The 12079-nt window shown below is 50.6% G+C and overlaps 3 protein-coding genes across 3 annotated transcripts; all 3 read right to left on the bottom strand.

Moving 5' to 3' along the window:
• Positions 1–56: 56 nt before the first annotated feature.
• Positions 57–5505, bottom strand: lrp12 (low density lipoprotein receptor-related protein 12). The gene is made up of 11 exons (XM_057021002.1): positions 4700–5505; positions 4390–4446; positions 4187–4322; positions 3911–4113; positions 3578–3825; positions 3336–3485; positions 3033–3254; positions 2689–2955; positions 2398–2600; positions 2185–2317; positions 57–2098 (listed from the first exon to the last, which is right to left on the bottom strand). The coding sequence occupies exons 1-11, from the start codon at positions 4752–4754 to the stop codon at positions 1157–1159; spliced, it is 2616 nt and encodes an 871-aa protein (XP_056876982.1). The 5' UTR covers positions 4755–5505; the 3' UTR covers positions 57–1156.
• Positions 5506–5657: 152 nt separating this feature from the next.
• Positions 5658–7286, bottom strand: ntaq1 (N-terminal glutamine amidase 1). The gene is made up of 6 exons (XM_057021095.1): positions 7169–7286; positions 6951–7050; positions 6799–6849; positions 6559–6707; positions 6350–6474; positions 5658–6277 (listed from the first exon to the last, which is right to left on the bottom strand). Exons 1-6 carry the CDS (start codon positions 7204–7206, stop codon positions 6141–6143), a joined length of 600 nt encoding a protein of 199 aa, XP_056877075.1. The 5' UTR covers positions 7207–7286; the 3' UTR covers positions 5658–6140.
• A 365-nt stretch (positions 7287–7651) lies between these two features.
• bop1 (BOP1 ribosomal biogenesis factor) lies at positions 7652–12019 on the bottom strand. Its single transcript, XM_057021007.1, is given in 16 exon segments — positions 7652–7861; positions 7942–8049; positions 8147–8231; positions 8387–8678; positions 8764–8947; positions 9026–9158; positions 9226–9295; positions 9380–9450; positions 9453–9459; positions 9538–9699; positions 10066–10380; positions 10472–10589; positions 10667–10821; positions 10996–11082; positions 11164–11388; positions 11736–12019. Coding segments are annotated over 16 exon segments (2286 nt in total). The 5' UTR covers positions 11856–12019; the 3' UTR covers positions 7652–7707.
• Between the last annotated feature and the right edge of the window lie 60 nt (positions 12020–12079).

Genomic DNA, 12079 nt, shown 5'->3' with positions numbered 1-12079 from the left:
CTGTGGTTGTTGCGGTGCTGAGCGGGAGCATCGTTAAAAAAATCTGAGGTCCAATATCAAAACGCAACGCTTTAATCTTTAGTGCAGCTTTTTTTCTTTTTTTTTTTACTTTACATACTCAAAGATAAACAACCACCAAACAATCTGGATCATGCAGGTCAGGAAACAAAAACACCAACAGTCAGTAATAATTATAATAAATATACACTCACACCAGTTCAGCTGAAATTGGAGAACCAAAAACAAAGACCATAAATAGAGACAAGCTTAAATCTGAGGAGACCTTTCTTAGAACCTTGCATCATGTTGAGCACCTGGTTCAGGTTCTGTCCATTTCAAAACCTTCACTTTGCACTGCTGAGCCGTTGGGTGTAAACACAAACTGGGACCTTTGATCTTACGGGGAATCTAGAATGTTCTTTTAGAACAATCAATCACAAAAAGACCCGTTCTGAATTACAGGACCAGAACTAAACGGGTATAAACAACATGTAACACTGGGAGAGGACCTGGGCACCAGCTCAACTCTGCCACATTCAACAGAAACCTCAGGGGATTTGTAGAACATTTGTTTTCTCAGTGTACAACCCTGAATATAAGACAGGAGGTTTTTCAGGTCACACCTGAGCCTGTTGGTATCAGCCAAGAAGCTGGACATGATGTACAATTACATAACCAACTGTTTTGCTACGCAGCCTCCAATCATTAGCTACAGGTCACATGACCCTCACCGTCCTACCAACATGGGCTTGACAGCTGACTCAAAGTCCAAGAGCCTCAATGGTCCTGGATCAGGACTTACAGACGTACCAGCAGGCTGCAAATGGTCAGAACAACGTACCAATAGGACCATTTACAGGCTGAACCAAGCAAGGAAGCATCAGAGTAGTTTTCAAGGTCGTACCGACGGCCTTTCCCTGACTGACCCATCTCATTTCGAGGTAAACACGCCGACACATGCTAACCAGTAGTCTACTTCGTTAACCTGCTAACTTAACAAAAGGGTGGATAGCTAGAACCTGGGGCTCGAGATGATCCTAGCGTGTAGCTTGTGAGCTACTGTTAGCTAACCACGGATATAGAAAAAAAGTAGTGTTTGGGGGGAGCTTGGCTGTTAGCATGGCGTTAGCACGTTAGCCAACAGTGCAGAGGCCTGTTAACAGAGCAGCAGCAGCTCATCGTCGCTGCTCTCCGTCTTGCCTGTAGCTTCCAGACAGACATCGGGGATCTGGGCCGTGTGGACCATCCCGCAGTGTTCACAGGGGCCGTCGCGCCCACCTCGACAACCATTTCCATACGTCAGCCGGGAGCCGTGGCCTGTTGTGGAGCAGGAGTGCGGCTCCAGAAGAAGTTGTCTGACGTCGCTGGCTGAAGAGGAAGAGTCCGAGTCAGAAACTGGGATCAGCAGCTCCACGTCTTCGTCCTCTTCTCTGCTTCCTCGACGCTCCGGGGCCTCGGCGCCACTCCTTCCTGTCTCCAGCTGTCGGAGAGGACTGTGATTGTTCCAGGTCTGGTCCTGGTTATTCTGGCTGGTTCTGGTCAGGTTCCTGGCGAGACGGTGCAGGTTCTGGGCCAGTCGCTGCAGGGTCGTCGTGGGCGGAGCGCGGAGCTCTGCAGCGCCGCTGCGATTTTCAATTTCAGGACTGGAGGTAACCACGGCAATGGGGCTGGCAGGGGGCGGGGCATCTCTGGGCCGATCTCGGGTTGAATCGGGTCCAGGTGCTGCGGTCAAAGGCGACGACGACGACGTGACAGATACCAACGGCTCCACGACGGTGGCAGGTGGGGTTTTCGGGGGAAGAGGGGCAATAGAACCACCCTCTGCCCCCACGCCGCGTTCTCTGCCCCGCTCGCCTTCTGTGTCTGTGTCATCCGAGTCCGGAGACAGCAGGTCAGAACCAGAACTTCCAGTGCTCCCAGAACCAGCACTGTCCTCCAGGTCAGCAGAGACAAGCGCCAGAGAACCAGACCGCCGTGACCGCGACAACGTGAAGAGGCGGCGCCAGAGGTTGCCGTGACGACCAGAGGAGGGCAGTCTGATGGAGGTAAAGCCCAGCTGGGAGCGGACGGCCAGACGGAGGTTCTCCAGGACGGATGCCTGCGGATGCAGACCCATCATGATGCATTCCAGAACACACAGGAAGTGACGTCACACCCGACCGTCAAAAGTAACAGAAGCAGTACCTGGCTCCCAGAACACACCGGGAAATCCTCCACAGGTGGGATCAGGCCCTGAGCAATCAGCTGACCGTAGGAGGGCGGGGCTTCCCGTCTCAGCAGCTCTGCTTCCACTCTGGACAGCTGCGTCTCAAAGGACCTGGAACAAGCAGACACGGGTCAGCACCGAGCACCAACGCCCAGGTAACGGGGGAGGGGAGGGGGGGGGGCGGGGCTGACCTGCGCTCGAACATGCGCAGGGAGTAGAGTTTACAGGTGCAACCAAGCGCGATGACCAGCAGGAGGCCACAGATGAGGCTGCCGATGACGGCGGCGGTGATCACTCTGGTGGGGACGATGATGGGGCAGCTCTCTTCGTCGCTGCCGTCGCCGCAGTCGTCTTGTGCGTCACACACCCACGACTCAAAGACGCAGCGGTTATTCTGCATCAACACACACACACACACACACACAAGAAGGTCTGAAACAGGCCGGAATAAGCTCCACCCCCTCAGGTTCACGCAGGGATACCTTGCAGTGGAAATTTCCTGGTTGGCAAAAGAAGCAGTTCTTCTCATCGGACCCGTTGGGGCAGCGGTTCTGGTAGTTGCAGCGATCGGATCGAGGGTAACAGGCTCCGTTCCTGGAACACGGGAACTCGTCCTCCTGGCAGGACGAACAGTTCAGCTCATCCCGACCGTTGGGGCAATGCCAGTAGCCGTCACAGCGCTGCTGCTCCGTGTAACAGCCCCAGTTGCCCCCGCAGGGCAGCTCCCAGGGCAGACAGAAGCCTTCCACCTTATCAGAGGAGAACCATCAGAACACTCACACCGAAACCTGAATGCAGAAGCTGGAGGGAGGCTCCAGGAACCCACCTGGTAGGTGACATTGAAGCCACGGGCGGCGTTGATCTTGTCGGCGTAGAAGTGCACCCGGAGTTGACCCGATGTGGAAACCACGGCGACCGGCGCTCTGGAGTCGAAGGCGGTCAGCACGCGGAGCAGGCGGCGGGGATTCTCGTCCAGACCATCGTACACTTTCACGTAGTCTCCGTAACCTGTCCCGTCCAGCTTGAAGTCTGTGAACCTGAGGATAACCTGGAGGAGGACACGGGTGCCGAGTCAGCTCCAGGAACTCTCTCCTTCGTCTCAGACGTTACCTTCCTGTTCAGACGTTACCTTCCTGTGGTCGCCCGTGTCAATCAGCCAGGTACAGTTACTTCCTGGTGGGTAAAAGTCAGGATAGTTTGGGGAGCTGAAGGAACCGTAGAAGTTCCTCAACCATTCTCCACACGTGGGAACGTCACAGTCGATCTCGTCTCCCAGGTCCTGAGTGGACGACAGAAGAGAACAAAGCTTCGGTGTAACGGACGCCAGAGGGTCACCTGACAGCGACGCGACACCTGTCGGCCGCCTGTTACCTGGCAGTCGATGCTGCCGTCGCAGCGCAGGCTGTGGGGCAGACAGGTGTAGATCCGGGTGTAGCGGGACAGGCAGGGGAACTGGTTCATGTTGCAGGGCTGGAAGGAGAACGGAGAGTCGATGCACAGTTCTTCATCAGAGTTGTCGCCGCACTCGTCCATGGAGTTACAACGCCACCAGTCCGGAATGCACTTCCCGTTGGAACAATGGAACTGGTCCACATCACAACCAGGGGCCTCTGGTTTGCCTGAAACCACCAAGATGCTCAGAAAAAAGCTGAAGACCAGTTCTCTAGCTGAGGTACCTGGACCTGGTTGACGGGACCTCCTCACCTGTGATGTAAGACAGCCGAAAGCCTTTCCCTGTCAGAGTGTCATCAGAATGAAAGTGGATCCATACATGGTCCTGAGTGGACAGGTAGGGTGGTGGTAGTGAAGAACCACACGCCCTCAGGCCATCCAGGCTCCTGTAGCTGCTGATGGAGATCCAGTCTGAGGAGCAGCGGAGGGAGCCTTGCAGGTCAAAGTCCTGGAAACTACAGAAGAAGATTTAGCCACACGGAGGAGGTTCCACCTACTGGACCAACGTCCCCGAGATCACCAGGTTACCTGATGGTGATGGTGTCTCCAGGTTGAGCTCTGATGTTCCAACTGCAGTTCAATTGTGCGGGATACTGAAAGGGCCACCCGGGGCTGGTGATGACGCCACTGGGTGAATGGAGAAGCTCCGCCCCCTCGCCACAGGCTGGGCGACAGGTAGAGTTAGACATTGGGCTCTTCCGGTCAAGGAACGTCACCGTTTATCAACTCACCATTGGAGATCCCCGAAACGTAGACGTTGTCATTTCTTTGAGCAGCAGCGATGCATCCTGGGAAAAACAGGGAAGCAGCTAGCGTTAGCACAGTTACCAATAAACTGCGATTAACCAGTACCTTTACCAGTACTTCCTTGATAAAGAGTCTGATTATTATGTGTGTTATAGCATTAAGAGGCTCAGAATTTCAACAACCAAAGACCACAAGAGGAGCCCTGGTCACTTCTATATTTATGACAGCGTTTCTTTAACTTCATCCAGCGCAGGAAGAGTCGTTTATTTCACTTTTCTGCGTGGGAAATCTCACCTGAAAGGACGAGAAGGTAGACGACGTGCTGGCAGCCTGCTGTTGGAGCCATCATCCCCGTGAGGAGTCCCGGCTCCGGACGTTAGTTTGATCGGGATGGTGAAGGTCACAACACAGCTGGAAAAGCTAACAGCTGCATATCAGCACAAGCCCAATAAAGTCTGTCGGCAAGCAGCTGACGAGTCACGGCAGACAAAGAACGGGCGGGTTGGGCTCCGTCCCCCTAGATTATCTGATAGCTCTGCATCTGCTAGAGCCTCCAAAGAGCCCAAACAACCAGCGAGACCTTGAATACACCTGGAAAAGCCTCAGCCCGGTGCTCACATCATAAACGCTCTCCAAACAAAGGCATCGCAGCCCCGTTAGCTCCAGCTAGCTAGCTAGCCATTAGCTCAAAAGAACCGAGCCATCGAACCGATAAACGTCTGCTTCCTGGGCGTAACGACACATGACGGGAGGAGCCTGGAAGTAAAACCCGGCGTTCATGAGCTGGCCCTCGGGCTAAACGGTTGTTACTACGGGAAAAGACGGCTAATTTGGGTGCAGCCAGGCTAAGCTCGACAACACCGGCCGAGTAGCAGATAGCTAAACGGCCGGCTAGCTCGACCTCTGCCGAAGCGAGAGCATCAAAGGCTCCGCTCGCTCACGCGCGTCACTCGCGGCTAACGCCAGAAAACTAAAAACACCGGAATAAAGTCATTGTCTCCCGGCGAGGGTCAACCGACGGTTGTTCGGCTGAGCGTCGATCAACAGACCCAGTGCGCGTATGTGTGTGTCTGTCTGTTGACGAGGGGTCGCAGGCCCCGCCCCGTGCGTGACGTAACGGGCCCAGGCGTTTGATCCTCTGACATAATAAAAACACTCGGATTAACGTCACAACACCCCCCGCAGACGTTCACCCGCAACATTTCAGCTCCCGCACACCTTAAAACACCGTGAGCATAAAAACAACACACTGTTTCATGAACAGTTTGTATTTAAATATGGACAGAAGCACCAACAGCTGCAGTTCCTCCTTTTGTTCGGGTCCGTTACACGCGCGCGCACACACACACGCACAGAGTAAAAGTGACCATCTGCTGCTTTAGGCGCGCCCTCATATCCTTAAATAACACACACAGGCACACAGGGACACAAAGACACTCTAGATTAGACACAACAGGGACAAGGGATTTTTTTCTTAAATCCTCATTAAAAACAGCTTTTGTGTTGTAGGAATTATTTACTGTCTATAAGCCATTTTCTACTTTATGTATGCTATATGTTTAATCACTGCTGCTCAGCAAGGTGCCCGTTTATCAGTGATTTCTGGTAAAGTCTGTTTTGTCTTTTGGAGGCAGAGTCGTACACCAGAGCACCGCGATTAGGGAGGAAACATTTAGGAAATAAGAATCAGAAGTTCATAGTCCAGGTAGCCATGAGCCAGGGCTGCCGTCTGCTGCTATGGTAACGCCGAAGCTGCTGCTGAGGATGAAGATTTTCTCATGTATCTCTGAAGGAAGTGGTTGAGACTGAAGACCTGTCCCCACCCAACGGCCGGGTTCATGTTGATGAAGGTCTCCAGGTTCATCTGGCTCTCTGGGAGAAACACATTCTAGTCAGGTCACGTGGTCTGAGGTCATGGAGATGTTGACCCCGTCATCAGGTCACCTGCCGTGCGTATCGGGGGGTAAGGTGGTGGAGGCATCTTCCAGGTTCCATCAGGGTTCCTCATGTGAGACCGATCAGAAGCAAAGTTCATCAGGAAGATTTCTGCTGGGATTACCCGGAACTTCCTGTTGGAACCCAGCCAAAGTCAGTCTCTCCCACCACAGCCACTGTAGGCTTACCTGTGGTGCTGCGGAGTGCAGGTGTGTTACCTGTGGTACATGGGCATGAGGCTGTGGTCTGAGCGCAGGGCCTGGCTGGCGTACAGCTCCAGGCTGCAGGGAAACGACAGTTCCGAGTCCAGATCGTAAACCTGAGTGTCTGATTCCAGACTGGCCTGCAGCAGGATCACGTGGTAGTCCTGAAAGATGTGATGGCATCGTCGATTACTCCACATTCACAACTTAATTGGGTCATTATGGCATTGGCGTGGACGGAGTGACGTCACAGACCCAGATCACCGGCTGATCTCCGCAGCCAGACTTCTGCTTCCACAGCGGAACCTGATGGAGAACGAACAGGTGTAGCGAGTTTATGTTCAGCGTTCTTCCCAGAGCTGCTGGCAATGCGGACCTAATGTTCTGTAGCTGCTCCGAGTTCTCACCGTTCTGTTGTCGTTGGAGATGAAGACCACCGAGAGTTCTTCCAGCGGTGCGGTTTGTTGCTCTCTGACGAACTCGCAGAGCTTCCACACATTTTCTTCACTGGAGACCAGAAATGTCAAAAAGTAGAAAAACTGCTTCATCTACTTTTATCCCAGCCGCAAAGCCGACATGAATACGTAAAACATTGTAAGATTTTGGCAGAAACATTAATATTTACCAGTAACAGCTGGTGTAAACACAGTCCTCGCGCTTCATTGTGGTGTCACACTGAAAACGCTCCGGAGGAAACTTTAGGACGTAACATCCGGTGCCGTCTCAGGCCAAATCTGCTTCAAACGCAACATTCTGTCGTTACGCGATTTTTCCTAAAAGTCAATGTTACTGAACGTTGTAAAGGTTGTTCAAGCGAATTTAAACATAACAAATATCTAATTAGGTCATTCACACATTATCTGGCAAATCAACGTTCCTGTTGGAGAGCAGTATTTTAGATTTAGTGGTATTTGAGACCTGATTGTTGTGACAAGGATATCACCGTTTTAACAAACTATTTCCATTTCTGTCCCAGTGGCTCACATCACCATATTGGTACAAATGTGTTCATCTATCTTAAAAACTGCGAAAGAACACTTCACTTCATTATTTTATTGTATTTTTTTTCTAGTGATGGTCTGTCAGTATTTCAAGGAACAGGCATCCATCAAAGACAAAATTATGTATTTATTTGTATCAAGACACTACAAGCTCAGAGTGATACTAGCTGAAGAGGCGGATGGTTGCATCTGCTCCGGAGGAGAAGACCCACGGCTGCGTGGGGTGGAACTTCACATCAAGAACCCCGAGGTCATGGGTGATCACATGACCCCTGAGGACCTTGACTGGGACGATGAGCGGGTTCTGCAGCAGGTCGCTATGGGCAGAAGAAAGCGTGTCTTTAATCATTTCAATGACTACGTTATACTGAACTGCACGCAGACGAGTGTGTGTTACTTGTAAACTGTTCCATGGCAGACGATAACAGAGCCATCGTCAGAGCCTGAAGCAAACAGCGGGTAGAGTCTGTGATAAGCCACGCCTCGCACTGCTTTTTTATGATGTCTGCAGAGACAAATGTTAACAACGGCGTGATTATTTGTTAAATAAGACATTGTTGATGAAGGAAGATTACGGAATGATTGACAGCTGCTGTTTGTACCTTAACATCTTATACGGTTTGGTTGAGAGGTCGAGGTCAAACCAGCTTAACCTGCAGTCGTAGCTCCCACAGACCACATGATCACCTGTAGTTTGGGAAAAAGCAGACATAAGCAACACCCTTGAGCAGTTTTAGGCAGTATTTTAGTCCAGGCTGTTTATTTTGTCACTTTTCTAGAGTCAAATGTTCTATAGCAGTTCTGGTTCTATATCTAAATCCATGTTCTGCAGTGGCCGTTACCTCCAGGGTGGATGGCCATGCTGGAGATCCATTTGGAATTGGCCTGTAGTTTTTTAGTCATTTCCTGTTTGATGAGGTTGTAGATCCGGATGGAGCGCTGTGTAGCCACAAAGAAGTAGGGCCTGACAGGGTGGAAGGATACGCACTGAACCAGACCTTTGTTCTTCCTGAAAGGGTTCTGGCTTCGCCTCCGGCTCAGCTGATGGATGAAGACCTGGAGATGGCTGGAGTTATCGGGCATCACTGACGCCAGGTAGTCTCCTTTAGTGTGCCACGTCACCTGGTGGACGTCCTGCAGAAATCAACGCTGATCGGTTAAGCTCAACACATCCTGGTCCCCGCGCCCCACTCATCTGCCACCCAACGGTCCCGCTCACTTTGGGATGACTGATTCTGAGATGAATCCCTTGGTCAAGCTCCTCCCCCTCACACTCGCTCCAAGTGACAGGCTCCACCCCCTCCGCGGGCTCTGCGTCCACAGAAGCCGACAGGAATCGCTCCGATGTTGAAACCACGGCTTTGTCCGCCAGCGCGGGGGACAGGATGAGCACCGCAGAGTCCCTGAAACAAAGAGAACAGTTAAGAGAGAAAACGGAAGAGAGCAGGTCAAAAGGTGGGCGGGTGGGGGGGGGGTCTTACAGTGCAACCGCCAGCAGGCAGAGGGATGGGTTCGGATTCCAGGCGATGCTTTTCACAGCCCCGCCCACTTGAACCGTCTTCACGCAGCGAGCAGAACACACCTCCCAGAACTTGACAGAACCATCATCACTGCCTGAATAAGCAGTTAAGATTAAGTACACAACAGCAGGCAGACAGTAAACACACACCAAGCGCGGTACCTGAGGCGAGCCACTGGCCCGACGGAGACACACTGATGGACCGAACCAAACCGCTGTGACCTCGATACACCTGCAAAGTTAAAAAATATCATCCAGCAAAAACAAACGGAGTGAGAATCTGTTTGGGGGCGTGTGAGCGGCGTCAGGTGCGTACCAGCGCCTGTGTGGTGGGAAACGGCTGCAGGTCTTTGGGTTTGGGCAGTTTGGGGATCAGGTCCTCTGGTCAACGTTGACCTGCGGACAGACAGCTGTCGGTTAGCGTTTGCCATGTGTGCGGACATGTTTCAGGTGTATCACGGGTCAGTCAGTTACCCTCATCTTTCTCTGGCGGGGACACAGATAAAGGTCGAGGCAGCGCTCAAACCTCTCGTGGATGAAGCGACCGTAGGCCGGAACTTGGCGCAAACTGGAGAACTTCCTGGGTAGAAACGGGTACTTCCTGTCCTCTGGATCCTGCTGGTCCCACAGAGCTCGCTGGGGGGACAATACGTGATGAGTGGGACATTTTCTACAATAATGGACTGCACACATCTGCGTTTTTTGTTCTCATTTAGAAAAAAGCCATATTTTTTAGTTTTTCTTGAACTTAATAGCATTTGCATGAACTCTAATCTATTTTTTTGATCAGCTCAAAAAGCTAAATTTGCTCATTGTTCTTATTGAACCTAGAATTTAGTAAATTCTTGAATTCAACGAAGTGTTTTTTTTAAACTGATTTTTTGATTTGGAACCCAAAGTGAAAGAACAACTGACACACGGACTCAAACTAAAAGCCAGGATCTGATTTTGGAAACATCAAGTTCAGGCCGGTCCTTTTTCAGTCCACCTGTGACCACCCACCTCCTCATCAGTGAGCAGGTACTCGGGCGGCGGGTTGTAGGATTCGTGGTGACCCGGCAGTGGCGTTTTAGGTGCTGGGAGATGCATCCTGTGTTTAGCCAGAATGGAAGAATCTTCACCGGCCCACAGGTCATAGTAGTGCCCCCTGCTCTCATCGTCCACCCGGCGAGGTTTGATCCAGCCCATCTTGATTGCATGGACCAGTTTTGAGACCTTTTCTTTCTCCACCAGAGACGGGATGAAGCTGCGTTTATGCTCAGGTCTGTTGGTGACCGGGTGGATCATCACCTCATTACTGAAGAACTCCACCTGAGGCTGAAGGGGAGGAGCCGCAACAGTTAATGACAGTGCATGTTCACCACAAACACTGTTCCCTTTCAAGATGGGGAGTCTGGGCAGATCGTACCTCATACTCGTTAAAGTTGACGTCTCCAAACTGTCCTTTCTGCAGCCGGTTCACCAGCTCCAACTGCTCATCTGACAGAACAATGTCACTTCCTGTCTGCTTGTCATGGACCGTTCTCCTGCAACAGAAGAAGACACAGTTGGCCAAGAGCTGCAGGACAAATCAAGTGAGCCAGCATGATGCTAGCAGACTCACCAGTAGTCTGGGTTTTCCATTTTATCCAGGAAGTCATCAAGTTCATCCTTGTTTCTGATTGGTTTGTAAATCTTTTTTCCATCCAGGTTGTAGCCAATGTGTGGAAAATCTTTATACCACTCCATTGGAATATTCCCCACAGTGTTCCTGATGTCCTGTAATGACACCCGAACCAGAGTGCAGAATGTCAGAACTGTTGGACGATGAAGACGCAATATAATAAAAAAAATAACTAAAGAAAAGCATTCGCTGAGAAAACAACTCAGAAAATATACTAAAATATACTGTATTCAACACTTCAACCGAAGACATTCTGAGATTCATCTCACCTCCTCATCTGAAGAGTCATGCTCATACTCATTATTGTTCTTTTCTTCTCCTCCTTTATTTAGTCTTCTCTCCTCCTCCTCCTCTCCCTGTGGGTAATGCAGAACATTTATGATGCTGTAGAGAAAGATTATAGCCACCACAGTGGACAAGTACAGGCTGAGCCGTACCTGCTCATCCAGCTTTGACTCGGCCTTTACATCATCATCATCATCATCATCGTCGTCGTCACCATCGGATCCCTGTTCTTCCTCCTCTTTATCATCATCATCATCATCATCATCACTCTCACTCCCAGAATCCTCCAGTCCAGAGTAGACACTGTCGTTGCTGTCTGACAAATCATCCTCCTCCTCCTCGTCGTCTTCAGAAGGTTTCTGGCTGAAATTGAAAATCTGAAGACAACACACAAACTCAGCAGAACTCTACGCAGAAATGTTGACTTAATAATCAACAAGCCAATATCTCTAATCAAATCACTGTTGCTAGCTAACCACTATTAACATCTTGTTAAAAGCATTGAAATGGCACAGCGGTGGCAGAAATGAATGTTAAAGATGTTCTTATGCTTAACAAACTCGTTTTTCGGCGTTAGTAATTTTTTTTCACCCGCAGGCAATAAGGGCTAACTGGTATCATCTGTAGAACAAACTGTGTTGTGATCGACTTTAGCATGCTATCAGCTAGCTACCATTTTCTACCCAACCTGCCAGTTCGGCTCCTTACGTTGTGCAAATCTCACCTCCTCTTGATCCTCCTGATCCTCTATTTTGTGCCTCTTTTTTGCAGTTTTCTGCCCGTCTTTCTTCATATCTTCCTTAATTTTGATGTTGGCAATGCTTCGGCTGGTGCCTGCTTCCATCACAGCGGACACACGTGTATGCCTGGGAACGTCGGCGCCTTCGTCACGTCCGGCGGATATGCGCGTTTGTTAACAAGCGACAAACGAAGAAAACTTGAGAACATAAAAATAATATTGTAAATAATTAATTATTACTGGGAACAATAACCGCTTTCTGAGAGAGGTTTTGGAGAAAAAGCAGGAGTTTGATTCCGTTCAATAATCCAGAATCCCTGTAGCAGAAA

The sequence above is a fragment of the Takifugu flavidus genome, chromosome 21 (assembly GCF_003711565.1).
Source record: "Takifugu flavidus isolate HTHZ2018 chromosome 21, ASM371156v2, whole genome shotgun sequence".
In the NCBI taxonomy this organism is placed as follows: Eukaryota; Metazoa; Chordata; class Actinopteri; order Tetraodontiformes; family Tetraodontidae; genus Takifugu; species Takifugu flavidus.
This window is presented reverse-complemented; position numbering and strand designations above follow the sequence as displayed.

Excerpts from the sequence above, each read along its gene's own strand:
- lrp12 (XM_057021002.1), bottom strand. The coding sequence starts at position 4,754 with ATGATGGCTCCAACAGCAGGCTGCCAGCACGTCGTCTACCTTCTCGTC. Across the intron at positions 4,114-4,186 it reads GGAGACACCATCACCATCAG|TTTCCAGGACTTTGACCTGC; the intron begins GTAACCTGGTGA and ends CTTCTTCTGTAG. Across the intron at positions 2,956-3,032 it reads GCTTCAATGTCACCTACCAG|GTGGAAGGCTTCTGTCTGCC; the intron begins GTGGGTTCCTGG and ends TCCTCTGATAAG.
- ntaq1 (XM_057021095.1), bottom strand. The coding sequence starts at position 7,206 with ATGAAGCGCGAGGACTGTGTTTACACCAGCTGTTACTG. Across the intron at positions 7,051-7,168 it reads GTTTACACCAGCTGTTACTG|TGAAGAAAATGTGTGGAAGC; the intron begins GTAAATATTAAT and ends TCTGGTCTCCAG. Across the intron at positions 6,278-6,349 it reads CCCCCCGATACGCACGGCAG|AGAGCCAGATGAACCTGGAG; the intron begins GTGACCTGATGA and ends TGTTTCTCCCAG.